We start from the raw sequence: 26,988 nt of genomic DNA, 5'->3' as shown, positions 1-26,988 counted from the left end.
TTTGTGTTAATAATCTTCTAAATGAAACATTTAAATCATTTAAACTGTTGTTTGTCAATTTGACACCGATTTCAACAATTTTGTGGAAAATAGAAAAAACAATTTTAGAAATCCAATCTCACTCCATGCAGTCCGTTGGGAACAATACAAAATGTATTACGCGTTCTTTGTACCAGTCGAACAATGAATCTTGAGTGGCTACCGATACAGTGACCTAACCTGCTTTCAAGAGCCACGATGCTGCCATATTAATTAAAAGGAAATAACGTAGTACTTACACCGAATTTTCGTCTTTAGTGGTAAGATTAAACAGAATAAATCAAACCAAACGATAACGTGTCTTGAAAATACAGGCGAAGAATATACCGAACGGGTTACATGCGAATGTTAATTATGCAAAACTATAATCACGGATCTAGCTTTATCTTGTTAATGCCGTGGTAATATATCGTGAGCTACAATGTAATGCATACTCTCGTGTAAAAGCAAAAATGTATGTTCGTAAAATAAACTCGAGTAAGTGACCTAACCTATTTCATCCAGCATAAGAAGAAGGATAAAATTACTAGCAAGAACCTGAAACGAGTGTTGTTAATTATTCGAGTTAATCAATTAGTATAATAAAATCTTGAAAAGGTGGAAAGTTAAGGGGAGAAAAAGGGATGATGCATACAATGACACATTGCAATCACGCGTAATAACTGGCCGCTCCTTTGTTACGCGCATTCTTCTCGCGAATGACAGTTATGCAGGACACAAAAAGTTATACGCATGCGCGGTGAGTAGTTTTTAACACACTCGCTTTGATTAGTTGGCTCTGGCACGTTCCAAACATAAGGAAACCTATGCGTATCCGAGAAAGATAACCTACAAATACATCTACCTAACAGATAATTAATCTAGATATTATAAACAACACTTTGAATAAATTATCGGTGAAAGACGTAACAGTTAATAACCTTTAAGTGTATCGCCTGTTGGAAACTGGTCCGTACGACGGTTAATATAATCTAGCTCTCATCCACTATTTGAAATTCTCATCATTTTCACGACCAGTATCAAAAACCAGTTCCTACAAAGAAATCGATCTATTCTGCGCTAAAACCGCCGGTAAAGGAGAGAGAGGGTTCAATTTGGAAGATTACGAGGTACCGCGAAAAAAAAATTGGCAATCATGTTACAACGCGCTTGCGTAAAACAAGAAAAAGAATTTCAATCGCTCGAAATCGACGTATCAAACGTTCGTTAAGAACACTACTAGTTTATAAACAAGAATAATGATACTAGTGTAGTATAGGATTCGCAGATGGCAACAATACGTAAACAAGCGTAACCGTAAAGTTGTATGAATGTACGAAAGTACCGTCTCCTCGGTTCAAATTTTCCACCTCGTATGATCGTCGAGAAGGGGTACGTTCCCCAGGAAACAGGAAAGAGAAAAAGACAGAGATAGAGAAAAAAGGAAAGGAGAGAGCAGACGAACAGAGGGACCGACCGACAGGCTGGAATGTGGCCGTTAAACCGATCCCACCCAGCCAATCAGCATCCCTGTACCGTCGACGTTAAAAACGAGTGGTGTACATATACATATACACAAGAAGCACTAGCACAACTCGGAAAGTGTGAGAATAAAAAGTAATCAGAGGTCAAGAAACAGACGGGGGCGACAGAGGGTGCTCGCGATAATAACACGGGTCGATATACACCGGGCGTTATTTTGAGGCTCGTGCATTCGCAGGATTCTCAACGAACCACGTATCGTATACGATAACATAAATATACATGTATATATACAGGGTTGCTCTTTCTAACGCTACCTTTGACCGTCCTCGAACTTCTGGTACCAAGCGATACTTGCAAGCGTGACGTATATTATAAAAGAAAAAAAACGATCGAAGCTGTACTCACCTTGCCGCTCGTCGCTGCCGGCGAATTCTCGACGATGTCGTAGATGACGTGCGGTAAACCCGCGGTACCGAGGAGCGAGAACCCAAATCCGGATGAGTCGCCGCGGTTCAGGGTGACCACCAGCTCCTCAGCCATGTTTCAAGCACATTGATCACCTCACTGTCATTTGACGCACCTTTTACGAAACCCGCACACCGTTCACTAGGATTATCATCCGGCTAACCCGTGTTTATTCGTCTTTCTCTCTCCGTTTTCGAACACCGTGTGTCACTAGTCAACGTTCTACGTGCCTGCCTGGCACACGCATGCACACCCACACAGCCGAGTGGAAGCAAGGGGCCCCTTTCGCGAACACTTTTCGCACTGCACCGCGCGATACAACTGCTCTATCTCCCTTCCTTTTCCCTCTTTTTTTTTTCCTTCGCCTTCCTCTTCTTCTTCTTCTTCTTCTGCTTTCGTGGTCTTCTCTTTACGTCGATGCCACGAACCTCGAATTATTCACTGCACGTTAACCACGGTGTGTAGCAGCGATATCTGAACGATACGTAGAAACGCCACTCCTGCGCTTTTCGTGATACCGCCTCGAAAACGCGCGCACTTCGTACCTGTGCCTGCGCGAACCGCGGCGGCGTCGCGGTAACCGACGACGTATCCTTGCGGACGACGCAGCCACCTCCTCCCTGCCCGGCGAACGCCTCGCGACTGGATGGCGCCACTTACAAGACATCGCTCGGACCCCACCGGTCCTTCACCTTTACTACTACGCTAGTCGAAATCTGCCGGCAACAATGCTATTGGAAATATACAAATTAAAAAATGCATAGCAATACTTTTTTAATATTAAAAACTAAAGATTAATAAAAGAAATGGATATTTTATGTGTAATAAGAAATAATATTGTGTTAAAAAACTTTGGAATAGAACAATATGTAATTGATAGTTTCTCATTTAAAGTTACAATCATTTTCTAATCAGTAATAAATACAACAAATAATAATATTTATCATATTTCTTATCTTGCACGTGACCATGTAAATGTACATACGTGTGTGTGTTAATTTCAAACTTTCTTTCACGATTTGGAAATGCTAATCGATTCTTGGAATATATAAAATTCAAAGTGGTTTTCATTCGAAACACTTTAGTTCCCTGCTTGACTAGATCAGTAGTAACTGCAAACATGGAGCCAGTCTCACATCTCGTTAAAGTGTCCATCCCTAATTATTTAGCTGGATTACCTATTCCGGATTCTATAGGAGGATGGTTTCGACTTGGAAGTAAGAAATTAAACATTTTACTTGTAATATATTTAATAGCTGACGACAGTTATGTTAAATAATTTTTAAAGACAAAGTTTAAAGCATGACACTGCAAATTGATACAGTGCCACTTTCTACGGAGGAATGTTATGCATCCTATGAGATTACAATAATTGTGTGTTTTTATTTAGTACGAGACTGGTTCGCTTTGATTCCACCGACTGCGATGTTAGCTGGCATCGGTTATATGTCCTATAAAGCATTTTGTCCTTTAGCTAGAGGAGCAGTAAGTATTCCATGTACCTGTTACAAAATCATCAAGGCCGCTAAGATAGCATATTACGATAGATTTTTACTTTTTTCTCCGTTCATTACATAACGTTGTTGATTCAAATTCTTATCCGATGATTATTGCCTTCCTTTCACAAATTTAACATAGCTATTAATTTTGAATAAATTTTTGAAAGATGCATTAAATAAATATGCAAATCATATTTTCAGGGATGCGGACGTGTAAATCATTGTATTAAAAAAGATGTAAATAAGGTGGTAGACTCTATTGATGTAGAAGATATAACTGAAAAAGCTGTATTTTGTCGTTGCTGGAAATCTGAAAATGTAAGTTCAACAATTTCTTATTTTTAATATACCTAATGTTATGATTTTAAATTGATCTTTTAACTGACCTACATTAACTGTATCCAAGAATAAGATCATCAGACACGTGTTATGCAACCATATGGTCCTGTGAATATTAGCTGTATTTATATACAGTGGAAATAATAATAAAGTGATACATTTAAGTATTGTAATAATTAATCATGAGTAAAAATGTTGTTCTTTTCAGTGGCCATACTGTGATGGCTCTCATGGACGTCATAATGAACAAACAAACGATAATGTGGGACCTCTTGTAGTTACAAAAAAGAAAGATTAATGGGTGATGAGCATAATAAAACTGTAATTATATTGCATACTTGCCAGATACAGTGTCATTAATAACCAAGAACAAATATTTCTGCCACCAGCATTGTAGATATTTCATAGAAAACAAAAATATACAAAAAATATTAATGTAGATAAATGTTGAAAACCATAAAGAGTATAATATATAAAGCAGGATGCAAAATAAATGTTTGTTACTTATAACTATTTTTTAAAATGTGATTTAACAAAGATATGAATAAATATATCGTTGCGAAAATGATTTTCGTCAATAACCGAGTATGTTGTGATATACGAAATGTATGTAATCGATATTACTTTTTATATGCATAATTTTTATGAATAATTAATATAATTCCTTGGAAAAGTGTACTTTATTATTTTATCTTAATTAGACTTATTTACATACTAAAATAAAAACAGTTTGAATAAAAAAATAATCCATCGATTTATTTAACTAGTGATATTTACATATGTTTTATATGTAGGTAATACAAAGGCAGAAAAAAAAAAAATGAAAAACAAACATACACATTTTCAACAATTCTGAATACTATAAAACAATAAGAAATATGGATTTACTAACATTATTCTAGCACCCATACTGCTTTCTGAAATTGTTAAATTAATACTTATAGTAATAGTACTAGTAATTTATTCAACGATCTGCGCATTATAATTATGAAAAAATATAAATAACAGCACATTAATGCTATATTAATTTCTACAGGAGGAGGGGAAAAACGACCGATAGCTTGAAAAGACCGGGTGTATACATAATGCATATAAAACAGTTACATTACAAGAAATGTATAACATTATCCAAATAGATTTGGTTTGTTGACTGTCAGACGCGATGCATGTCCTTAGTATCACAGATCAATGAATCTTTAATAGTTATAGCTTATATAAACCTTGACCGGCCGTGGATCAATTACTTCTTCTTCCTACGCGGGTTATGACTCTTTTAGAATCACAGCTATAACAGTATAAATTAATATTAAACGACATGTTATAATTTAAGTGACCTCTAACGTACTTACTTCAAAATGACGCAAATCATTAGTATCAAATTCTAGTTCATTCACGAGTAACTCCCGGTGACCGTATCGATATCTAAAATAAATTATTTAATAAAAGCAACTGTCTGCGTGAAATAATAAACTTTGTCATTGAATTTTATACTGACTCAATATATCGTCTCCAGATGATCATGCCAATGTATACAGTCGCGATTGCTACAGCGAAACTTATGGCGGTAACTAGCGCTATGAGTCCTGAGGGCATAGGTTTATTATTATCCTTATCACTCGACTTCACTGCTGCAATAACATCTTTAGATTGTGTATCTATAGCTGTGCTATCTGTCTGTAGAGGTGCTACTGAACTAACCGAGGCTTCACTTGTATTGATATCCTGCTTTGAAGTGGTACCTGAAACTTCTATAGCACCAAACGTATGTATGTTATTTTAAAGTAACCGCATTCTTTCATAAATTACTAAATCAAAATTATTTCTTTACCCGGTTCATTGGTATGGATAGAATGATTTGGTTCCGTGGATACAACGTCGTAAGATATTTTATCTGTGGTTTCTGAATGATTTAATGGCACGACAGTTTCCAAGGTTTTCTTCCCACTTTCTTTTTCATTGCTCTCCTGAGGAGTAACTTTTGTTACCCGAGATTCGGTGCTCGCTTCAGTCTTATTGTTTGCAGCAATTGTGGTACTTGGAGACTCTAAAAAATAAACATGATTTAATCTTCGCGTAGGGTATTATCTTTGATTTATCAACGTTCTTAGCCGCATACCTGTTGTGTTTAAGTTTTGTTCAATAATTGCATCGTCGTCTGGTGGACTGACATTGCAATAAATCATATCTGTTACTTCCTTTGTTGTATTACAATCATGTTTTCTATCCTCGATAGTTTTCGTCGCATTGGATGGTGACTCTTTTATAGGGGCCCCCAAGGGCTCCCGTAAGACCGGTAAATGCTTAATTGACGATTTTGCGTCTAAGAATGCAAGAAGAGTAATGCAAATCTAAATTAGTTATATAAGCTTTAATGTTAATTTTATAAATTTTATTTCAGGTACTTTTTTTATGTCATATATGTGAAGGGGCCCGCCTCAGACCCCCGAAATCTCAGGGCCGGCCCTGCTCTTTTGTCGACCTCTTCAAAGGCACCAAGCTTCCGGTTCCGTTTAGACTTCCTGTATATTTAAAAAAATGACGAAACATTCGATGCATTCCCACGGTAATCATACTGATCGATACGCGCAAAGAATATTGACTCTCTATGCCCTTGAAGTACGAAGGGGGAGTTGAGGCGAACCCAAAGGATCAAAGCATTAAAAAATTCTACCATGTTACTCACCCTTTTTATCCTCCATCGTGTTCGAGGATTCGGTCGTGTTATTAACATTATTATTTAAATCGATGGTGACGTTATTTCCTTTGGTAACATCATGGTTATCGCCATTGTCGTGTCCCTTTTGCACTGCAGGACATACTCTGCCATCTGTCAGTATTAATAATTATTAAAATTATTTTTAAAATAACACCTGTTGTAATAAAAAAGAATTTTTCTGAACGTAAAAATAAAACGTATCAACGAAAATAATTTTAAATACAGTCGCTTTGGAAATTCACTTTGTATACTTTTCCACGAATCCACGGTTGGTTTTTTTGTTGAAAAATCAGACAATACGTTTATCTAAGTATTTAATCACGTTTAAGTGCACGTTTATTTTATCTCCGATAATAAATATTCATGGACTTCCACCTTACCAAACATCGAAACCACTAATACAACAATCAATGGCCATTGAAACATCTTCCTTCGCTTCTTTCTATCTTTCCTCGCGACAGAAATCCGCCGAACCTTTCCGAAATTCTGCACACGTATCTTTGTTTCAATTATTATCACTTCGCACTTCTATCGCGCAGCGAAATATCAATTCTGAAATCAAGATCATAATTATCAATTTTAGTACTCCCCACCATTTACTGCTTTTATCTGTTATCTTAGATAAACTAGGCAAATGATAAATACACTTGCAATTGTACTTTGCTGTTTCAATATAATCGACGATTAAATAATTTATACATATCATTAATGTAAATTATCTGATTTTTCAATCAGATAATTAATGCGACGACTAATTTTATTTATATTCCCTTCAATGTAGGCAGAAATTCCGTTATATTTAAAATTTGAATTTTTGCCTAACATTTGAAAAACAGCGCCATCTACTCTGTTTTTTCATTCAACAAGTATGGCGGTCTTTGAGCGTGGGTGAAGTTGAAATGTAAAGATTAAATGCAAAAAGCGAGTTCTATTTTTAAAAAGAGGTAAAAAATGAAACGATCGATTATTCCACCGTAATTCAAACTTGACACCTATCATTTGTTGAACTGGTAATGTATCAATCAAGCTATTTGGTTATTATTTAAGTTTTTCGTTTTAAGTTCGCAACCAAGATGGCCGCCATCCACAGGTAATTCGAATTTGTGTTTATTTAAAGTAAAAGCGTTCACAATTTAGTAATTTCTTACTAAACTCTTTTTTAACATTTTTTTTTAAAAACATTTCAATTTACAAGAAATCCTACAATTTACAAGAATGCACAGGTATCAGGATTCTGTGAAAACGGTTGTCGATGTTCTTACAGGAAACACTGGTTGAGCTTTTTCTGAAGATCCAACAATTACTAGTCAAGAAAGATGATTACTTTAGCAGGAATTCACGTACTATTGATACGACATGCATTTTCGTGAAACCTCATTCGTAATGCGGTAAGAAATTTGTATAATTACCAGATGTGCATACACGCTCATTACTACAATAACATGACATGCGAGAAGCACTTAAATAATAATTTGAACAATTCCTAATAATATACTTTAATGTGATGATAAAGTTCAAGTGCAAAAACGGCAATAAAAAGAAAATGAAAATCTTCTAAAACAAAGAAGAAAATTAATTAATTATTCATATTACTTTTATATAAAATTTTTTTTCTTTCTGAGATATGTTTTACATTTCACTGAATACAAAGATCACCATAATTGCGCACGGAATTATCCAACGATTATCACGTTAGTTTTTATCATACCTGTTAAATGATCAAGCCAACAATACAGGTAAGATGCTCGAGTATCTTTCATGGAATTACATTCAAGTGAAACGTTTACATTTTGCAGGTGCAGTTATTTCATCAATTTTAAATAAAGGAAAATATGCAGGATCCTGGTCGACGATGAATCGATGTAAATCGAAGAATTAACCTAATTCTTAACGTATAATACACGCTCTAAAAGTGCATACCTTCGTCGAACGTGAAAGTAGAATGTTCCACTTTTTCCCTATTTGTGTAACCGTTTCGATGAAGAATCGCTATGCATTTAGCATAGAGACCGGGAAACGGAGACAAGGTGTTAAGAGTTGAAAAACTATCGTCGGATGATGCGTCACGTGCGAAGTCACGGTTTTACCACGATTGCACCGATATTCCACGGTATTACAGCATCCCAGGATTAATTGCATTACAATTAATCCCAATTCTCTCTTCAGGGTAAGAGAAAAATATTCGTACACAAAAAAAAATATTGTCTCACTTGCCGTTCACTTTTGAACTTTCAGCTACGTTTATGCGCTACTCGGTGAAACGATCGCGTACCACATTTCTTGTGCATTTCTTTGACGCACGAGTTTTTAGAAATAAACACCGCTCCCGATCGATCACCAGCAATTACACAATCGTCACCGCGACGGTAGGTGCGCAAAGAGAATGATCACATTTGAAGAAATTTAGATTTTACCAATGAGTCAGTGGAATAACCATGAAATTCAATTTAACGCGTCACCAGAAGTTACACTTTTCAGGTATCGTTACCTTATAGACACTGTTGAAATATTTACGCAATGCTATTTCAGGTATATTTCGTTTTTCTTTTAATAATAGAACGCAGATTTTCAGCGAACGGACGGTTATTCAATAACTCTTGACGCTGCGAACACGTGCTACAGTATATTGGACGCTGTATAACACGCAAATGATTTTGAAATATGTAAAACGTAGGAACGAACGAACCGTCAGTTGTTTCTTCCCTTGAGAGCAACAGCACACTGCGCGTTCCACGCGCTTTCAAGTGGTATATGGTATAGTAAGAAGCGACGAAGAGAGGGCTAGAAAAACGGGCGGCATTTACAGAGGCAACAGGAAACAAAGTGAACAAGTTTTCAATGTAATTCGTTGGTAGCCACTTATCAGTTGACTTATGTGAAGTTCGTTTGCATAAGCGTTATAATCTTACAGATAAAGAAGTTTTAACAATTACTCAGAACAATCAAGTCAGAGTTAAAATCAATATTTGAAAAACCATTTCGTTTCAGGTTGAATGGTAACATATTCCCGGACTATTTTTGAAGTAAGACGGCTTTGAATCGTATTCAATCTACAACGTTGATCGAAGCAAGAACAAAGTAAACGCTTTTTGAAGTATAAGGAGAACATGAACGCTCGAATCATTTCTGTTCCTACCGGCTTCCTGCTTTCCTGTAACATCTACGATGACAATTTAAATTATAGTTCAACTCGACTAATTTTCATTGTTGATACAAATGCAAATCACAGATGCAATCGTTAGTTATTGAATCCTTTCGGTTAACGATAAGAGTAATTTGACGACTGTTGTGAAGTTAAGTATAGCAACATTATCCAGTAGCTTACGGAAGTGTTTCATATGTCGCTAAATACTAATTTCATTGTGTTTTCAATTTTACTGAAGAAATTTTAAAATTTTTCAGCCGCTGTAAATTGCTTACCATCGAAGTACCGAGTTTCTGGCATCGTTCGATTAACGCGGCATTTCGTTACATAATTTCTGGGCCCTCGATGAACGCGCGACGATTAAGATAATCACAGATTAATTCTTATTCATTTTGAAGCGCACTGCTTGGCTACATTCTTGGAATAAAATCACGTATGCTGAAATTCCCGCTGGCTTGTACCAGATCAATATCGAATGGCAAAAACCGGTAACGAGATTAAAGGCAACGTAACAGGAGGCAACGCACACGTCACAGGCGTTTTACCTTGTGACTTTTAATACGTCATCGAATCCATTTGAAAGGTAGGAGACTAATGTATTTGCATTTCGTTTACTTTCTCCGTGAACTGATTAAATTCTACATTTTTGAAGATTTTCGAGTTGTACAGTATGTTAGATGCTTCTGTGTGTTATACTGAGAATCCTAGAATTCAGTTACTAAATTGTTTCATTACTTCACTCTAAGTATCCTAATCAAAATGCTGCATAAACGTTATTTGAGAGAACGCGAATTGATCCATGAGACCTTTTCTTTTCTTATGCTAAGCACGGGAACGATACGATCAAGAATACAAGATAAAAGCGGATGCTGCTGACATCATCCGCTTTTTTGATTGGAATTCATGTTTCTAGTGTTGGTTAAAAGCGATATCACTTTTAGCACGGCATAAATTTTTATCCTAATATTGCGACAAGTATTAAACTTTGTATCACGAGTTTTCAGCTTAGTGTCATATTTTGAAATGGAGGCTTTCGTTGTTGCATAATTTCAATAATTAGTGTTTGGTAATCATTAAATGTTAATAAACGAAAAAGCAACGAATAAGGAAGACGTAGCGAAAGTTGCGTGGCCGAAGGATCTTGTATAAAGAGAATGCTTACGCGTACCGTGATTTATGCTTGCCCAGCAAGCGTTGAAACGAAGAACACATAAGCCGTCACGTAAAAATAGATTGACCCTGCCGTCGATAAAACCCTGCAAAGCGCGAAACCCTTCAACGAAGGTAATTCGATATACGCGAAGAGAGGTGAATGGCGAGAAGCATTCTCACGAGGTACTCGCTTAGTACTTACAATGGATTCTCTTTTGAATTCCGTGCAGTGGGCTTGAATAGTTTCGTCTTTTTTTAATTCTTTGTAAACGATTCCAGTTTTATTATACTCTCACGAGTGAATAATGCTTTTGAACGGAATGCTTTCGTACAGTGTACGATATAATAATAATAATCACAGAAAAAGAAATATTTATTAATATTTGTAATATAAATAACAAAAGATTTTTATGATAAATTAATCGATGATTTTATTCATTCTTTATAAATCGTTCGCCAACACATGTATTCATTTACTAATTATAATTATAGCATTCAGGTGTACCATTGCTTTTGTACGAATCTAGATCAGCCAATGTTGTAATAAATTATTTTTCGGACGTTTAGTATTTAAAATGTTTTTAATTACAACGAAAGCTGATTGTTACATATTAAATCGTAGAAAGTTACTACTAAGATTTTAAGATCACACATACAAAATATTGCACATTTAAGACAAACATGATCCTGTATAGGAACGCGCTTGAATGAATTTCTAAACCTACAAAAGCTGCATCAGGTAAAAACCTTTTACATGGGTATTAACACACAGCATCTAATTGTACCGTACAATTTGAAAGTACAGAATTATACTGAAAAGAAGACACAACAAAGCATCACATAATTTGATACACTAATTCTGGAATATCAATCAATTTCATAAAAAGCTTTGTTTATTAAGTTATGACTAGCATAATAGGTCAATGCATTTATTGATTCCTCAATTACGATTTTACGTAATGAAACGGTCTTATTGAATGAATGTGCAGTGTCTACAATCGTTGATTGGACATACTTGATGTAATCAGCATGACGTTATGAACACTATTATCTTTCTTCATGAAAGGCACGTAAATGTATAGACAGATTTTACACTCCACCACGTTTATTCAAATTTTTTGATTGAACATGTACCTTTATTTTCTATCTCGAGGTGTAGCTCGACTGAATCGATAAGAAATTTACGATAATTACTAGATATATTTAAATACTGAATTGTTTTATTTGTAATTAACAAACTTTTTTCTATGAAATTATTATATTGATATAATTTTAAACACACGGTACTAGTTAGAAATGCAGCTAATTGTTTAAATGCTCTGTCAGAAAAATATTGAACACTTCAGAAATGTTAAATTACATTTACTTTTTTGCATTCACGTGATATTCAAGCAAAAGTATTTGTAATCTTTTACTGTTTTCGCTTAATTTTTTGCATTGCACAGTTACATGTACAATTTCCTGTACAAGGTATACATATGTATGTATACACATATGTATATGCATGTTTCCGAAAGATGTCATTTTCTTCTTAAGTCCACTACTTCTAAGGCTGCATTTACATCTAATTTACAGTGCTTTGCTTTCTGAAAAGAAAGTATTTCTCAATGTATACAACAAATAATACATATGCGTATTATATTTATCTAGATAATAATTACCGTGTACAACGGTGGTTCAGTCGGGTGGGGATGAAACCCTGTTTCTCTACAATTAGCAATAAAATCTAATCCATATTCTGGAGTTAAAATAAAAAGTCCTGTCCTAAGACAAAAGGGAAGATAGAGATAAATTTTATTAGCCAGAGTAAATGCTACTTCAAATTTATATTTTCAACTTACTCGTCATATTTTGGTGCACAAACAATGGCTATTGCTTCTGCCATCATAAGTTGATATGAACAATGTGTATGAAGATCAACACTAGACAGAAATGCAGTCTGCGTTGGATGCGTCTGTGAAGTACAATTATCTTTTCTATTGTCATATTCTCTTAACTCCAATTTTCTGCATTTTTTAAGTAATAGAGTAGTTACATACGTGTATCCAACCAAGGGTTATTAAGTTATGTTGATCCTGGTAATCAAATATATCTTCTTCGTTATGTGTTAGACAGGAATCTGGAGACCCAGTTTGTTCAGGAATTAATAAATGCGTAACTACTAATTTATTTCGTTCTAATTTGCCTGCTAGAATACCACAGGTTTCCTTATTATTTGCGGTATTAGCGAAAGCCAACAAGAGAAAACTACGCATTAATTTAGTTGGCAACACGACATCACGTAAAGTAAAACTATCGCTCATAAGCATCGAGGGCTTTGTTGAACGATCTATAGTAGGCATTCTTCTGAAAAATATAAATTTTATAATTTTATGTTTTTCATAAAATTCTATAAAAACTGAATAATTTTTTTATACTAACTTTCCCTTGGATATATCAGCACTAACTGCTGCTTTATCGGGACTTAATGATTTTGGTAGACTAGGAACTACTTTAAGTTTATTTTCTTCAGGAGATGATAGAATTGTACTCATAGCAGCTTTTGCTGCTTTAACAGCTGCCAATGCAGCTTGTTTGTTCTTTCTTTCCTCCTCTTCTTTCAACCTAAACGAACAATTCATATATGTAAATACTATCTAAGTATTATACAACAATATCTAAAATATTATATATTACTTTTCCAGTTCCTCTTGTTTTAATCTTTCTTTCTCAATTCTTTCTCTTTCCTTTACATCTGCTAAGTATTTATTTAATTCTACTTGGTATTGCTCTAATAATTGTTTCTTTAGCTCTTCAGCTTTAGGAATTACTTTACGTAAAGTTTCTTGATTCTGTTCCTTGTCTTTTATTGGTACTGTATGATATTGTGGATGACTTCTTATTTTCTCAACAAAAATCCTGTTGCAATAGATACCTTTATCAAATTCACTAAATTACTTTGTATTAAGTACCGCATAGAGAAATTGGAAATATATCTTACGTTATGAATTTAACATACAAAAAGTATGCATATTCAAGACCATCTTCTTTCATGTACATGTCTGCCATTCTAATCATCTCTACACCAGAACGATAATACCTGAGAATAAAAGAAACGTATGATATTAAGATTGTCAGTTGACATAATAATAGGAAGTTATATGATAGAAATTTGTATATTATTTTGACAAAAGTTGAATACCTGTGTGGTCGAATGTTACGGTCTATTTCTACATTGGAAGCATGATCAGAAAGAGACTTTAAACGTGTTCGAGGATCTGTTATACCAACATCCTTCCAAGGAGTATGTTTCATGACTTTAGTTTCTGACTTTTCCTTGTTCATTAAAAAGTTTAGGTTATGACTTAAGTATATATTAATTTTCAGTTACATTTACTAAGATTTACTGCTATTGATTTGTGTAAGCTTTAAAATACACATGAATATTTATCCCATTTTAGCCATAACATGCTTTCAAAAATATATATAATAAAAATAACAAGGCACTTGATTATAAAAATGTGTCAAGTTAATATGTCATTAGATGTTGTCAATTGTCAGTGTTACCAATAGAAATATAAAAAGTACTACTACTTGTTGGAATATTTACTGATAGTAGAGTTTTTATTCTTGCTGATTAGATAAATTAGATAAAGGATTATAACAAAAAATCACAGATAGTATGCATAGAAATGTATGTATATGATGTTATATGGTATAATGATATATATATGATCATTTGCAGTTCCTGTATAACTTGTGTGATTGGAGAATCAGTAATCAGGATTCAAAAATATAGATACAATGGAAGAAGAAAATGATAATGATGTTTCTACTTCTAAACAATCAAAAATTGATTCTTTTCCATGTGAGTTACATATTAATATATGACTATGTTAATACTTATATGCACTAAGAATCAAAATATTAATATTTCATACAGCTGCATCTACCGAATTAAAGAAATCTGAATTTTTTAAAGAAGAAATGCCTGGACCTTCCAGGACTAAGGGTCCTTCAAAGTTTAATACAGTTATAGTCAATTTCAAACAGGTATGTTAATAAGAGTCTTTGTATTTTTAATAATATTTTACAAATAGCAATTGTTTTTTAGAAAGGCAATCCATTGTTGAAATATATAACAAATGTTCCTTGGGAGTACTCAGAAATTATACCAGACTATGTAATGGGAAAAACCAGTTGTGCTCTCTTCTTATCAATACGGTACCATCAACTTAATCCAGACTATATCCATGAACGTCTGAAATCTTTGGGAAGCATGTATAATCTGAGAGTGCTTTTAGTTCAGGTTATTTTTATCATTTTTATTATGTTGTACTTGTTTAACAAGAATTTATATATATTGAAAAAATAGGTAGATGTGGCAGATCCTCATCATGCTTTGAAACATTTAACAAGGGTTTGTATTCTTGCTGATTTGACATTAATGTTAGCATGGAATGCAGAAGATGCTGGAAGAATTATTGAAACATACAAGATTTATGAGAATAAACCACCTGATGCAATTATGGAGCGTAGTGATTCAGCACCATATCAGAAGGTATACATGTAGTACATTTTTTAAAATATTAAGGATATTTTTTTATTAATTGAAGAATTTTTCTGTAATTTTTCAGTTGGTTAATGCTTTGACAACAATAAGATCAGTTAATAAAACAGATGCTACAACTTTGTTATCAACTTTTGGTACTTTAAGTAATTTGATAAAAACACAACCAAATACATTGGCTCTTTGTCCAGGTATTGGAATACAGAAGGCAGAACGAATTCATAAGGTATTACATGAACAATTTTTACGTTCTTCAAAATAAGTAAATTAACTATAAATAGCATTAATAATGTACATAAAATAATATTTATAAACGATATTTTTTATGAGATAGATCTCACTGTATTATAAATACAACCTTTTTATAGTTTTGTTTATACATTGCTATTTATTAAAGTATCTTGTCCCTATTTGTCCTTTCTTCCATTTACATGTACAAACAGCAAACTAGTAATTATTCACTAATTATTTAGTACATACATTCCTATATACATAATATTTATTATAAGCTCATAAAAAAAAAATACTATAACTCTACTTATAGTACAATATTAATTAAAAAATTATTATAATGAATAAAGATTGCATAGCTATAGGTTTAATTTATCATCTACTTATGTCTGCACTGTACAAATAATACCATCACGATCCCGTGACACCACGGTAGTTGATGTAATAAATACAATTGTATTGAGCAAAAACGTACATTGCATCATCTATGATGCAGTTTCATTCACTCTTACTCCAAAATACAGTAAATTAGTCGAATAGTTTCGACATTATACAGTCTGTTTAATAGAATAATTTTCTCAAATAACAGCTAATCATGCAGTTCAATCTATAACTCGGGAAGAATTTTTATCCCTTTTTAAATTTAAGCAGCAGTAACGAGAGAGTCATGAAGATGCATATCCAGATGAATGTGGAAATGAAACCATTGTAGACGGTGGAATTCGAAATTGACCATCCCCTAGCTAGCATAGCTCTCATTGACTCTGTGCTCTTCGTAAGAGGGAGGACGAAGCTAATGCATTTTAATACAGTATGCATTCCTTCGATGGGCCAAATTATTCCACACAGCATCACGATGGGTAGGAAAGAACCCATTGCCATATAAGTGGCACTCCTTTCGTTGTCGCAGGCACAAGCAATAACGAATCCTAAAAAATTCATGTTACAGGATAATCTTTTTAAAGGATTAGATCATGATTATTTTTATGAACAACGTCCTTACCGAAACACATTCCACACAGCCCAGTTAGAACAGTCAACGTGGTGATCCAACCAATGTTACCCTCACATGTAATGTTGAACACCACAAACGCACATATTAGAACCATCACTGTTTGCCCTACCATTACTACGAATTGAGTTATAACTTGAGCGAAAAGGATTTCTGGTCCAGTAAGACCTGTCGATGGAAAATCAATAAGTATATTGGTATTCTGATGAAATGTTCCTACTTGATGATAACTCTTAATTACCAGAGACTAAACTCCTTTCGAGGAGACCCTCGTTTCTTTCTAACAACATGGCACCAGAAGTTAGAGCGACCGATAAGAAGAAAAGGATCCTGTAATACACATTGTTATTACACAAATTACATTTACCATTCGCGTTCAGATGCTCACGTTAAAATGATTCCAGGTGCGGCGAAATCTGTGAAATTGGGCTCCAGAGGACCGTAGATCGGCTGTTCGAACTGTACATTGAAAAACATGTTATTACAAATTGTCATTAATAATTACAGTTCTTCTGTACAATCGCTCGACTTACTTCCACCGGTATATTCGCGTATTTTTTGCTGTAATTACAAGCTACCGTCACTTCGCGAGCGAAGTTCTGATACGATATATAAAAATCCCTCTGAAGAAGTTGGCCGATCTGCTGGTCTGAAGAAAGATTACAAGAAATATAATATTTTGTAAAAGAATCAAGAATTGATATAATTGACGAAAGACATTTATGTTTCGATAAACTCACTGGACATATCCATGACTATCTCCATGGTCGAGTACGTGACATCCCATTCAGCCACATCCTTGCCTTCCTCGAATCTCGCCCAAAGAGAATCAGAGTAATTGGATGGAAAAGTTATGGCACCCCAAGCATTGCCGTTTTCAACAGCTTCTCTAGCTTCCATTTCATTCTTATACGATATAAGGTCTATCGACCGATCCTCTAGATGTTTTAAGAACCGACAGCTTAACAGAGACCAGTTACATCCATCTGTTGGTATACAAGGGTCCATACTATTGTTCAGCTCGTGGTTCACTATTGCTATATTTAAGCCCTTTGGATCTTTCCCGATAGAAATACAGAATAGAATGATCTGGACGACCGGAAGACCGATGATGAATAACATTATTCTGAAAAGAATGAGCATCAGACGTGTAGCTTCTTTTCTAATCAATTTAGGAGTACAGTTAAGTTTGGTATTGCTTTCATTTGTTAACTTTATATTACGTCAATTTAATTTATACCTACCCTACGTTTCGCCACATCCACAGGAAATTCTTCCATACGAGTGCCTTCATGTGCTGAGGATCGATCATCTGGATTTTCGAGGGACCTTTCTCTTCCGGCGGTAGCTCTGGCACCTGTTCATCAAAATGCTTGCACACAAATTCACCCAATGAGGAATACATTGAAATAAGAAAAATGAAAAATTACAATTCCATCGTCGACGGCAACGCTTCTTCTTCGACTAGAAAGACTGACGTTATCACCAAATTCACCGCTCATCTCGTCATCTGCATCCTGAGTAACAATCAATCATACTTACAAAACAATTTCATCATTTTTCAAGGGTATCATTGTTATAAAAGAAATATCGTACAACTTCTGGAGGGACGCCAGTGACGCTGCTAAGGATGCTGCTTCTTCTTCGAAGACCCATGTTCTGTCGTTTGCTGAGCTTCAAGAACACAGCCTCTAGACTATCCACGTTCAGCATTTCCATTAATCTTGCCGGTGACTCTTCGGCCAACAATTTACCGCTCCTCATCAGACCGATGATACCAGCCTGCCTCGTCTCCTCGATATAGTGAGTAGTGATGATGATAGTCTTATTCCCGTCTTTCGTCACCTGGACCAGGTGATCCCAGATGCTTTGACGTAGAACAGGATCCACGCCCACGGTGGGTTCGTCTAAGATTAACAATTCTGGATCGGCCACAAGTGCTACCGCAAAGGACACCCTTCTCTGTTGACCACCGGATAAGTTCTTCACCAAACGATTTTCTGATGGCAGCTGCAAGAACTGTTTCAAAAGGTTTGTATGAACAAATATTCTTGATCATCTTTAAAAAAAAAGTTTGGAAATTAACAAGGGTTTAGTATCGTCCACCTTGATGAGAAATTCTAATTTTCCATCCACTTGTTGCGTCGTCATTCCAGCACACCAGCCGAAATAAATGAAGGTCTCTCTTATGGAAAATTCTCCGTACAACGCAATCTCTTGCGGCATGTAACCAACCCGTGGACCCGGTACACCGGATCCTTTCGATCCTGGTCGACCACCCAGGACCCAGATCTCTCCAGAGTTCAAACGTCTTCGACCCACGATGCAAGAGAGCAACGTAGTCTTTCCACAACCACTTGCCCCGAGCAGGCCGTATCTGTAGGAAATATTAATTTAATGTTAAAGGCTTTGAGATACCATCAATGAAATAAGCTTAGGGTTATAGAATAGAATATTAATGATTAGGTAAAATATTTTAAACAGAACTTACATGGTGCCTTTCGGCACCGTCATGTTCAGCCCATCTAGAATGACATTGGGGTTGCTCTTTGGGCCATATTTCTTGAAAGCTCTCCTCACGTATATCGCTTGTTTTCGTTTGGTATCCAAAGTCGAAACCTGTGTTTGGAACTGTGCTCTTCTTGTTTTTAGTTCCAAGGATGCTGCCGGTACGACCGGCGGGCTACTGGCAGTTTCCATGTCTAAAAATGGGAAAAAGAAATTCATATTCCCGTGAAAGTGATTCATAAATGTTGCGCATTGTATTTGAATAACGTCAGTCTGCTTGAAAATGTCAAACATTTTTTGCAAAATTAACAATCATGTTGTTATCGATGATGGAGAAAAAAGAAGATCTTCATACGCAACATTCATGAACATACTTGCTAATTATTTTACTACTTTTTGCTCATCCACGTCTTTGCGTTAAAGAATTTACATTTCTGTAGAAACGATTAATGACTGATCTCTGTTTACCGGGTTAAAAAACAAGAGATCCTTTTTACTGCATCGATGATTGTTAAGATGTTGGGAATAATAGCACGTTTTTATTAGACTGGACATTTAAATTCATCGACAGAGATTTTAGATACTTCCTAGTTGAAACGACAGGTGAGCAAGAGGTAATGACTTGGTAAAAGTACTCGCACCGTAGCTATTTCTTGATTTACGTCGCATATTTAAAGGAACTTTCATAGTTGAATCATCGTGATTTGTTCTTCAACGAAAGCTCTGTTTCTTAGAAAAATGTTAGGAATATCTTTCTGGAAGTTCAGGTTTTTCTGAAAATCTTACATAACAGCAGTTTTAAAAAAAGACAGAAATTATCATAAATTCACTCTTCTATATTTTCAACCATAAAAAAAGGTGACGTCGATTCTTCCGCAAATCTTGCATAAAAAGAACATCAGACAAATGACGTCAATTTTTCCAAAAATATTACATAGAATCTCATAAGTCTGATAAGATCATTTTGCCAAAATTATCGTACATAAACCTGCTCTTAAAGAATAGGGTGACCCCAAATTATTTCAAAGAACCCGGAGCGAACGAAAGGACTTGTTTATACGTAATCGATGGCGTCGCGTGCGATTCGTCAGTGATGTAACGTTGTAACAAACTCTCACCTATCTCCGGCTGCTGCAGGCCAACCGAGCGAGGTGGTTTCGAACACGTGCAATCGGCTTTCGTTCCGATCAGAGCGTTCAATTTACCCGCGACTATCCGGAGCTCTTTGGCGCTTCAAAAACCGACCCTTTCGATCTTTTTCCATATCCTTCGCTTTCGTTTTTTCAAATAAAAATCGTCCGACCTTGTTGCGCAATTACGGCCGAGAAACCGGACACGCGAGACGTGCCAGTCGGGTCGAATGGACCCTTCAGGGACACATAATCTCTTTTCAAAAGAACGATTAAATTTGGGTCACTATTGCATCTACGTGATTTTCTGTGATTTTTTCAAAAGTCAACTTTCCGGAATAATTAGAGTATTAGCAGATTCTATTATTATTTTCTTTTTTAATAATATGTGATGACTGTCGGTCGCGAGAAGTAATGTCGACACTACGGATGTGTAACTTATTACAACTGACCTCGTTTTAAGTAATCGAAATTAAACAAACGCGTTTTGCAACCACGGTCTATATACATATTTACTAAACAGACAAAACAGAAACTTGATTCGCATAATTTTTAAGCAGCTGTTGTTTTTATTTTGGATGAAAGGGATATTTTCGTTTTTTTGGTCAAAGAGAAACGTTGCGGTCATGTAACGAAAGGTGAATTTATAGAGAGTGAGTAATGCGTTTTCTTGTGCAATCGGACGTATTTTTCTATGGATTAAATATTCATAAATTTCGAAATATGGGTTTGTCCTTGTTACGTAACAATTTGGATAAATTGATCGTTCATTAAGTTTTGAAATCGAATGTGTCCCTACGAAAGATTTGAAACATTCGACGAATAGATTAACATATTTAAATCTTCGTTGAATTTTTCTTTTCCTGTCGCTTGGATATTTTAAAAGCTATTCAATTTCACTGCAATTTATCATAAATAATTCCACGTGCTATACAGATTTATAACTTATACCAGCCTCGTTTTAAGCTTATGCAATACTCGATCTGATTAAATGCAAATATCCACGATCTGAATACGTTTCGTGCAAACTTTTTACGAATCGAGTTAACGTGCATCTTAAGCATACGCTTTTTACCATTATTACAGAAACTAGTATGTAACATTTTATACACGTAACGAGAACAAAACCATTTTCAGTAATCATTATGAGACGTTGAATAACAAAATAGTAGGAAAAAACATCTAGAAAATGATTAGGCAAATATTAATTGGTAAAAATAGATCGATCGAGAACTGATTAACAAGTGTCCTCGATTTCCTCGGATATTGGAGGCCGAGGTGTACGTACAAGTTCATTGAAAAAGTCACGATTCATCTGTAAACACGCGAAAGTCCTAAGGAATGGAAAGTGATTAGACGTAACCTTAGATAGACTCATCTTTCGCAATCAGTCGGCTCTCGTAAAGAAACAAAAGACACCGGGAGAAATCCTTGTGAAACCGAGTGAAATGTGTTATCGGGTTTCGAAGGTTCGGTCTCGTGAAATTTTTAAATGATCCAGAATGAAAGTAGAATAATACAAAAGAAATAAGAGAATTTAATTTCCCCGGCTTATCTTTTTTATATTAACAAAGAGAGCTCCAACACGAACGAATTCAATCCTCTGTTTTCAAAACGATTTCAACACTGACCATTTCAAGTTTTCATAAGCCTCGGATCCGGATATCCTTGAATTAAACACCAACGCAACGAAATCGTTCTCCGACATTACTTGTAGCGTTTGCAAAATATTTTTTATCCACCGCTACGACGAGGATTTTTCAAAGAAGGAAAAAACGACCGGATCGTCTTGATCGATTTGCATTTTCGAATGCACATCGCGTAAACACGTGGAATACTCTTATTTTCATCTACACACGCGAGATATATCCTTGATCGGTAATTATCTTGATCTCGTTGACGCGTCAATTGTTTCTAATTAAATTACAAAATAACAGTAGGAAGTTTCGGTGGATGAATCTTCTAACGTTCTTGAAATTCCTCGCGGAGGATCGATGTATCTATGAATGATAATGATCGTAAAACTCCATGATGTCCAGGAAATCAGGTCACGATCATCGTTCTTGATTCTTGTTTCTGCATACAAGATCTCGAACAATGATATTCTTCCGTGGAATTTTTCTTCAGCGAATGATTTATTAATCGTGAATGAATTCTTTTGTAAATTCTCGTTGATTTGCTTAAGTTTGTTTACGGAAATTGAATGTTATTTAATTCAAGACTAATTAGTGAAACTGTTGATTGTAGATATTTCTCGATGAGGAAAGAATCTTCCAAACTTAAGTGAATGGCTAATGAAGTATGATAATCAATTTAATGGCGTTCTTGACTAAAGTAATCTTGATAACTTTCAAATGACCATTGGAGGTAATAGCTGTTTGTGAATGAAATATTTTTGTTAATTATTCCTTCTATATATCGATCAGTGAGAAAGAAATTACATAATGATCTAGTCTCTGATACCTGTTACTTCATTTTGATACTTTCGACATTAAAAACAAGAATTTCGACATGCTTTGAATTTAAGCATTAAAAAATGTTCATTTTAGTTTTGTTTTTATGAAATAATCTCGTACGTTGCGTGAATATAAACAATTATTGCAATGATTCTCCGTTTCTCCTGAGTAAGAAAGTTTTACGTCAATATTTCTTTATTCTTACATCGTCCTTAATGTTGGATGTAATCGAAAGAAAAGCAAAAACATATGGTGATTCTAAAACGATCTTTAATAATTATCCACAAATATAAAACTATCTTTTTCTCATAATACTTGATCTCCAAACAAAAGAAACCCCTTCGATTGGAATTTTCCTCCAGGAAACTCAAACCACCCCCATCGTCATAATTAATTCACTTAATGATCACCCAAACACCTTCGTTTTCATCTTCCAGACTCTTCTCACGTTCACTAACCTGCACCCTGTTCCAACGACGACGATCCTCTCGCGATCAGCTTCCTTTGTTAACAACAAAGTATCCACCAGTTTGCTCGATAACTGTAAATCAGTTACATCGCACGGTTCGATCGTTCACCAATGTTATTCCCATATCCATAGTTGTCAGACAAATTTCACCACCGTCTTCGCCTTAATTATTGAATCAACCGGCTAAATATCAATTGGAGCACGTAATGATTGTTCACCCTTTGCAGATCTCCCTCGAGGATCCTCCCGGAAGCTGCGTCTTTTATCACCGACCACGAGACTTCTTCGAAGACGCTTCTCCCAGATGTCGAAGGAGGATCCTGTGGAAGGACGCGGAGGAAAGACGGGAATCGCGAAACGGTAACCAGGAAACGAGCGTCGCGACGACAGAAGTCTGGTCGCGATTCCACTGTGAACTGACTCGGTCGGCTGCAGGATGGAGAATCAAACGCTTGTGCAATCTGTCGAAGCCGACTCGAGAACGGGCCGAGACCAGTTTGCTAGTGGGGGCAAAACTGGCCGGGCTATTATAGATACATATAGTCTATAACGCGAGTGCGTGGATGCGATATTTCTGCGAAAATTCATTCTTTTTGCGAGCAATTATATCTAAGATATGTATGAAAAACTGATGCACTGTTAAAAATGAAATCAATTACAGGATAGTTAAGAAACTGGATGTAAAGGAGTACATAGCATAGGGGGTGGTATAAGTATGTAAAATTCAAATTAATTTTCATAGATAGGTGGTAATTATATATTGGAACAAATGGTATATTAGTATAATTGAATGCCATTGATCCAACTTCCACCATTGGGGATTAAATGATTACAATCACTTTCGCAGAGATTATATCTTCATTCTTTTGTTACAGGTTGAAATGGTTCTCCAGGATCTTTTCTACCAGCTCCTTTCCTGCGTACGAACTTAGTCGAGTTCTCAAGCTTGATCCTTGACAGGATTATTACAGCGGTTTTTTAGTTTTGTGTTCCTCATTTGCGTCAGTTGGATGGGATTCTCCAAGGAAACCTTTAATGACCCGCCATCGGTGGAGATTCTTGAAACCGGCCAGAGTAAAGCTGATTGCTTTCTCTTTGATCAAGCTGAGGTTTACGAGACTCGATAAGCATGACTCTGCAGAAACACAGGATTTCGGGGAATGATTCGATATTTTTCTTCTTTTTAGAGCCCGATTCCACGGTGAATGGGTCCTCGGTGAATCTGTTGGTTCTAAAAGGATTATTAATTATGTATAATTCGTGAATATTTAGCATGATAGCGCGCGTTGATTTTATAAATCGTGCAAGTGGAGTTCTCTTCCCAAGCATTGAAATCACCGAGGCGAATTCGAGCATTCGCTTCTCCGTAAACAGAAAACGATACAATTTCAAAACGAAAGACCAGTTAGGAAGTACGAACGTATTGTATACTCGGGTGAAATTGAAATAGAAATCGTGTTAATGATTTGCCAACTTTTGTTACTAAACTATGTTTCTTATTTTTTATAGATTTTCGTACACTCCGCGATTGATGGAGGCATTTTTTCACAGCTGGTCTCTTTAATAATTAATGTGTTAATAGAAAAGGTAATACTATTTTTGAAACCTGTAACATTTTTAGAAATATATTACAACGATTTAATTATTTATTGTCTTAGGAAACTGGTGTACCTTGCTCTTGCGTCATGCGCTTAATAACACCTAATTACTGAAAATGGATTTATGAAGTTACAAAGATTATACGTAACAATTATTCAAATTAGTTACGAGGAAATAAAGGTAACAATTAAATTTCATAATTCCTAGAGCACACGTGTTATCTGGTTTTTCTTCATTCATTTTAATTTCATTCAAATTAATATATAAAGCCTAACTTTCTTCTTCTCTGTTTTATAGATCACGTATCAAGTGGAATTGGAATGAAAACATTTATTTCGTCAAATAAATGCACTATCCGTGTATATTTAGATGTTGATGAACATGCAATTCATACTTGTTATTGATGCTTCATTTCAATATTCTAATGACAAACGACAACAAAACCTTGCAGTTATAGATGAACATCGAGCCACTGAATATCGGCGTTACTTTGTACCTGAGTCGAGGAAGCCACACGTATTAACGAGATGCATAAACACGGTTATTCCGAAGAATCGCTCGCTAATGTCGCCTCCGCAATAATAGTCCTGGAAAGTAAGATTAAGTAAATCGTCAGATCGTCTGATCGGTTCGTTAAAAATTTACATTCGAATAAGCGATTAATATTTGCGTTACGAGATTCCTTTTTATTGAGGCAACATAGATAAATCAATATCTGAGATTTTAAGTTTTTGTGGTTTTATTATTGATCGAAGATACTCATTTCTAATTAATGAATTGTTTATAATTCACAAACCACAAAAAATTATTGATATAAAACATAAAATAATCGCCAATGAATTATTCCGTTATTCTGCTTCTATTTTCATTACATTTCTTACTGCTTGGTTCTTCAAGCACGTTTCTTATTTGTCTGGGTTGCTTTAAAAAAATACAGTGACCAGCATCTTCCGGTACTTCGAAACGGAAATAAACGCGCAGGATAAAAAGAATCCGAAGAACTTTAGCCTTCACCTCGCGGGGTCGAAATGGTAGTAAATTTGCAAGAGGATAAGACGACATTTTTTTCGATCCACTTCGCTAAAAATTACATCTCATGAATGATGAATCGGTTGCACAGTAAATGTAAATAGTCGTCATTGTCCCTGTTAGCAAATCGAAGAAAGAAACGAATTATCAATCTCAGAAATGGAAATATCTTGAGTTGGAATCTATGTAACGTCTCTCCATTAATCGATAAAAATATTAATGCTCGTTCAAAGTTCACGGAGTAATCGATCATACCTGTTAAAAGATTTTCCACTATTTTTATTACATCTTATGTAAAAGGAGCAAAAACGTGTGGCAGCGTCACTGAAAACAGCAAAAGAAGTGCCATAATCGCGAAGCACCAAAGATATTTTTCTCTTGAAACATTCTGTCCATTCATTTGAATGGATCTTTTTCGTTAAAAAACAAGAATTTTTTTGGCGAGCATTTTTTCGCTAAAGGAATAAACACATCAATTGCTGTTAGATTTACTGATAAGTTTTACTGATAAGCAGTGGAGGAACAGTGAACCATGTGGTAAGAGAATATGTTAACTGTACCATGAATCACTGCTCGACCATTTCCGGTTCACAACACGTTCCTGGATACTCATGAACTTTGCCTCTGACGCCAATTCCGAAGAAGGAAGTATCTGCTTTATGCAGTTTGCGAGGAAATGGTTCAATTGGAAGGCTTTTATTTCAATGATGCGTCCCTGACAAAAGACACACGTTTATACATACATATAAGTAAATTTGTTAAGATATTATAAATGATTCTTGAATATCTTAGTCATCCTGTTTATCACTGATCAGGTATTTCTTTTGTTACAGAACACCAAATTAACGTTGTTAACGCACTTAGGATTATCCTGAAACCGGATTTAGGGTACGATACCATCTTTTGCCTTTTAGTTGGCTTCATATTCGCAACACATTCTGTGCAAACATTCGCGATTAGAAAGCTTACGGTTCTATGTTTCGTAAATGAAAAAACCAGGAGTTGTGTTAATTAACGATAATATACTCTGAATTAAATTTACGATATTTGTACGCTTAAGCAGATTTTTGTTAGCACGTATAGCTAATTTGCAAAATTAAGAAAATTAATAATTCAGATATTTTAAGGTAGATTTGTCATAAGGTAACTCGTTTTTGTTCCTCAAAGAAACCTCTCACGCATATTT

The 26,988-nt window shown here is 35.2% G+C and overlaps 6 protein-coding genes across 15 annotated transcripts in view; 2 read left to right on the top strand and 4 right to left on the bottom strand.

Moving 5' to 3' along the window:
- The window catches only part of Efa6 (Exchange factor for Arf 6), a 32,910-nt gene extending 30,302 nt beyond the window's left edge, over positions 1-2,608 (bottom strand). Inside the window, exon 1 of the mRNA XM_034323148.2 lies at positions 1,909-2,608. Coding sequence (XP_034179039.2) covers positions 1,909-2,043 — 135 coding nt within the window. The 5' untranslated portion in view covers positions 2,044-2,608. The remainder of the gene's footprint in view (positions 1-1,908) is intronic.
- Positions 2,609-3,023: 415 nt separating this feature from the next.
- On the top strand, positions 3,024-4,490 carry Cisd2 (CDGSH iron sulfur domain 2). The gene is made up of 4 exons (XM_034323484.2): positions 3,024-3,185; positions 3,359-3,453; positions 3,669-3,785; positions 4,015-4,490. The coding sequence occupies exons 1-4, from the start codon at positions 3,089-3,091 to the stop codon at positions 4,102-4,104; spliced, it is 399 nt and encodes a 132-aa protein (XP_034179375.1). The 5' UTR covers positions 3,024-3,088; the 3' UTR covers positions 4,105-4,490.
- Positions 4,491-4,541: 51 nt separating this feature from the next.
- On the bottom strand, positions 4,542-10,078 carry LOC117603894 (uncharacterized). Of its 2 annotated transcripts, none has more exons than XM_034323467.2 (8): positions 9,943-10,078; positions 6,903-7,074; positions 6,490-6,633; positions 5,923-6,126; positions 5,635-5,850; positions 5,302-5,554; positions 5,156-5,228; positions 4,542-5,091 (listed from the first exon to the last, which is right to left on the bottom strand). In XM_034323467.2, the coding sequence occupies exons 2-8, from the start codon at positions 6,946-6,948 to the stop codon at positions 5,086-5,088; spliced, it is 942 nt and encodes a 313-aa protein (XP_034179358.2). In that variant the 5' UTR covers positions 6,949-7,074; positions 9,943-10,078; the 3' UTR covers positions 4,542-5,085. The 2 variants fall into 2 exon arrangements, with proteins under 2 accessions (XP_034179358.2, XP_034179357.2); XM_034323466.2 differs by lacking the exon at positions 9,943-10,078 and adding an exon at positions 8,443-8,583.
- A 32-nt stretch (positions 10,079-10,110) lies between these two features.
- On the top strand, positions 10,111-23,003 carry Ercc1 (DNA excision repair protein Ercc1). Of its 7 annotated transcripts, XM_076690886.1 has the most exons (7): positions 10,111-10,250; positions 14,544-14,666; positions 14,742-14,851; positions 14,913-15,107; positions 15,174-15,359; positions 15,436-15,594; positions 16,251-23,003. In XM_076690886.1, the coding sequence occupies exons 2-7, from the start codon at positions 14,603-14,605 to the stop codon at positions 16,254-16,256; spliced, it is 720 nt and encodes a 239-aa protein (XP_076547001.1). In that variant the 5' UTR covers positions 10,111-10,250; positions 14,544-14,602; the 3' UTR covers positions 16,257-23,003. The 7 variants fall into 7 exon arrangements, with proteins under 7 accessions (XP_076547001.1, XP_034179370.1, XP_034179371.1 ...); XM_034323479.2 differs by having other exon boundaries at positions 15,436-23,003; XM_034323480.2 differs by lacking the exon at positions 10,111-10,250 and adding an exon at positions 13,985-14,102 and having other exon boundaries at positions 15,436-23,003.
- LOC117603890 (STAM-binding protein-like A) lies at positions 11,234-14,195 on the bottom strand. Of its 2 annotated transcripts, none has more exons than XM_034323459.2 (8): positions 14,001-14,195; positions 13,800-13,898; positions 13,496-13,717; positions 13,241-13,423; positions 12,859-13,162; positions 12,661-12,773; positions 12,481-12,583; positions 11,234-12,405 (listed from the first exon to the last, which is right to left on the bottom strand). In XM_034323459.2, exons 1-8 carry the CDS (start codon positions 14,141-14,143, stop codon positions 12,340-12,342), a joined length of 1,233 nt encoding a protein of 410 aa, XP_034179350.1. In that variant the 5' UTR covers positions 14,144-14,195; the 3' UTR covers positions 11,234-12,339. The 2 variants fall into 2 exon arrangements, with proteins under 2 accessions (XP_034179350.1, XP_034179349.1); XM_034323458.2 differs by having other exon boundaries at positions 11,235-12,405; positions 12,859-13,165.
- Positions 16,227-23,653, bottom strand: LOC117603888 (ABC transporter G family member 23). 2 transcript variants are annotated; one of them, XM_034323451.2, is made up of 12 exons: positions 23,164-23,653; positions 19,103-19,313; positions 18,718-18,988; positions 18,208-18,630; positions 18,042-18,128; positions 17,856-17,968; positions 17,352-17,737; positions 17,145-17,260; positions 17,000-17,070; positions 16,853-16,941; positions 16,603-16,779; positions 16,227-16,528 (listed from the first exon to the last, which is right to left on the bottom strand). In XM_034323451.2, exons 2-12 carry the CDS (start codon positions 19,309-19,311, stop codon positions 16,227-16,229), a joined length of 2,244 nt encoding a protein of 747 aa, XP_034179342.1. In that variant the 5' UTR covers positions 19,312-19,313; positions 23,164-23,653. The 2 variants fall into 2 exon arrangements, with proteins under 2 accessions (XP_034179342.1, XP_034179341.1); XM_034323450.2 differs by lacking the exon at positions 23,164-23,653 and adding an exon at positions 19,761-19,893.
- Between the last annotated feature and the right edge of the window lie 3,335 nt (positions 23,654-26,988).

The sequence above is a fragment of the Osmia lignaria genome, chromosome 11, assembly GCF_051020975.1.
Source record: "Osmia lignaria lignaria isolate PbOS001 chromosome 11, iyOsmLign1, whole genome shotgun sequence".
Classification (NCBI taxonomy): Eukaryota; Metazoa; Arthropoda; class Insecta; order Hymenoptera; family Megachilidae; genus Osmia; species Osmia lignaria.
Note: the sequence above shows the minus strand (reverse complement) of the source record. Positions and strands in the feature narration are given on the sequence as shown.

Excerpts from the sequence above, each read along its gene's own strand:
- Cisd2 (XM_034323484.2), top strand. The coding sequence starts at position 3,089 with ATGGAGCCAGTCTCACATCTCGTTAAAGTGTCCATCCCTAATTATTTA. Across the intron at positions 3,454-3,668 it reads GTCCTTTAGCTAGAGGAGCA|GGATGCGGACGTGTAAATCA; the intron begins GTAAGTATTCCA and ends TCATATTTTCAG. Across the intron at positions 3,786-4,014 it reads GTTGCTGGAAATCTGAAAAT|TGGCCATACTGTGATGGCTC; the intron begins GTAAGTTCAACA and ends TGTTCTTTTCAG.
- LOC117603894 (XM_034323467.2), bottom strand. The coding sequence starts at position 6,948 with ATGTTTCAATGGCCATTGATTGTTGTATTAGTGGTTTCGATGTTTG. Across the intron at positions 6,634-6,902 it reads ATTAGTGGTTTCGATGTTTG|ATGGCAGAGTATGTCCTGCA; the intron begins GTAAGGTGGAAG and ends TAATACTGACAG. Across the intron at positions 5,851-5,922 it reads ACAAAACTTAAACACAACAG|AGTCTCCAAGTACCACAATT; the intron begins GTATGCGGCTAA and ends TTTATTTTTTAG.
- LOC117603890 (XM_034323458.2), bottom strand. The coding sequence starts at position 14,143 with ATGAACAAGGAAAAGTCAGAAACTAAAGTCATGAAACATACTCCTTGG. Across the intron at positions 13,718-13,799 it reads TTGTATGTTAAATTCATAAC|GATTTTTGTTGAGAAAATAA; the intron begins GTAAGATATATT and ends CTATTGCAACAG. Across the intron at positions 12,584-12,660 it reads TGTGCACCAAAATATGACGA|GACAGGACTTTTTATTTTAA; the intron begins GTAAGTTGAAAA and ends CTTTTGTCTTAG.
- Ercc1 (XM_034323479.2), top strand. The coding sequence starts at position 14,603 with ATGGAAGAAGAAAATGATAATGATGTTTCTACTTCTAAACAATCAAAA. Across the intron at positions 14,852-14,912 it reads TTATAGTCAATTTCAAACAG|AAAGGCAATCCATTGTTGAA; the intron begins GTATGTTAATAA and ends ATTGTTTTTTAG. Across the intron at positions 15,360-15,435 it reads ATTCAGCACCATATCAGAAG|TTGGTTAATGCTTTGACAAC; the intron begins GTATACATGTAG and ends GTAATTTTTCAG.
- LOC117603888 (XM_034323450.2), bottom strand. The coding sequence starts at position 19,806 with ATGAAAGTTCCTTTAAATATGCGACGTAAATCAAGAAATAGCTACG. Across the intron at positions 17,738-17,855 it reads TGGATGTGGCGAAACGTAGG|AATAATGTTATTCATCATCG; the intron begins GTAGGTATAAAT and ends CATTCTTTTCAG. Across the intron at positions 17,071-17,144 it reads ACGCGAATATACCGGTGGAA|TTCGAACAGCCGATCTACGG; the intron begins GTAAGTCGAGCG and ends TTCAATGTACAG.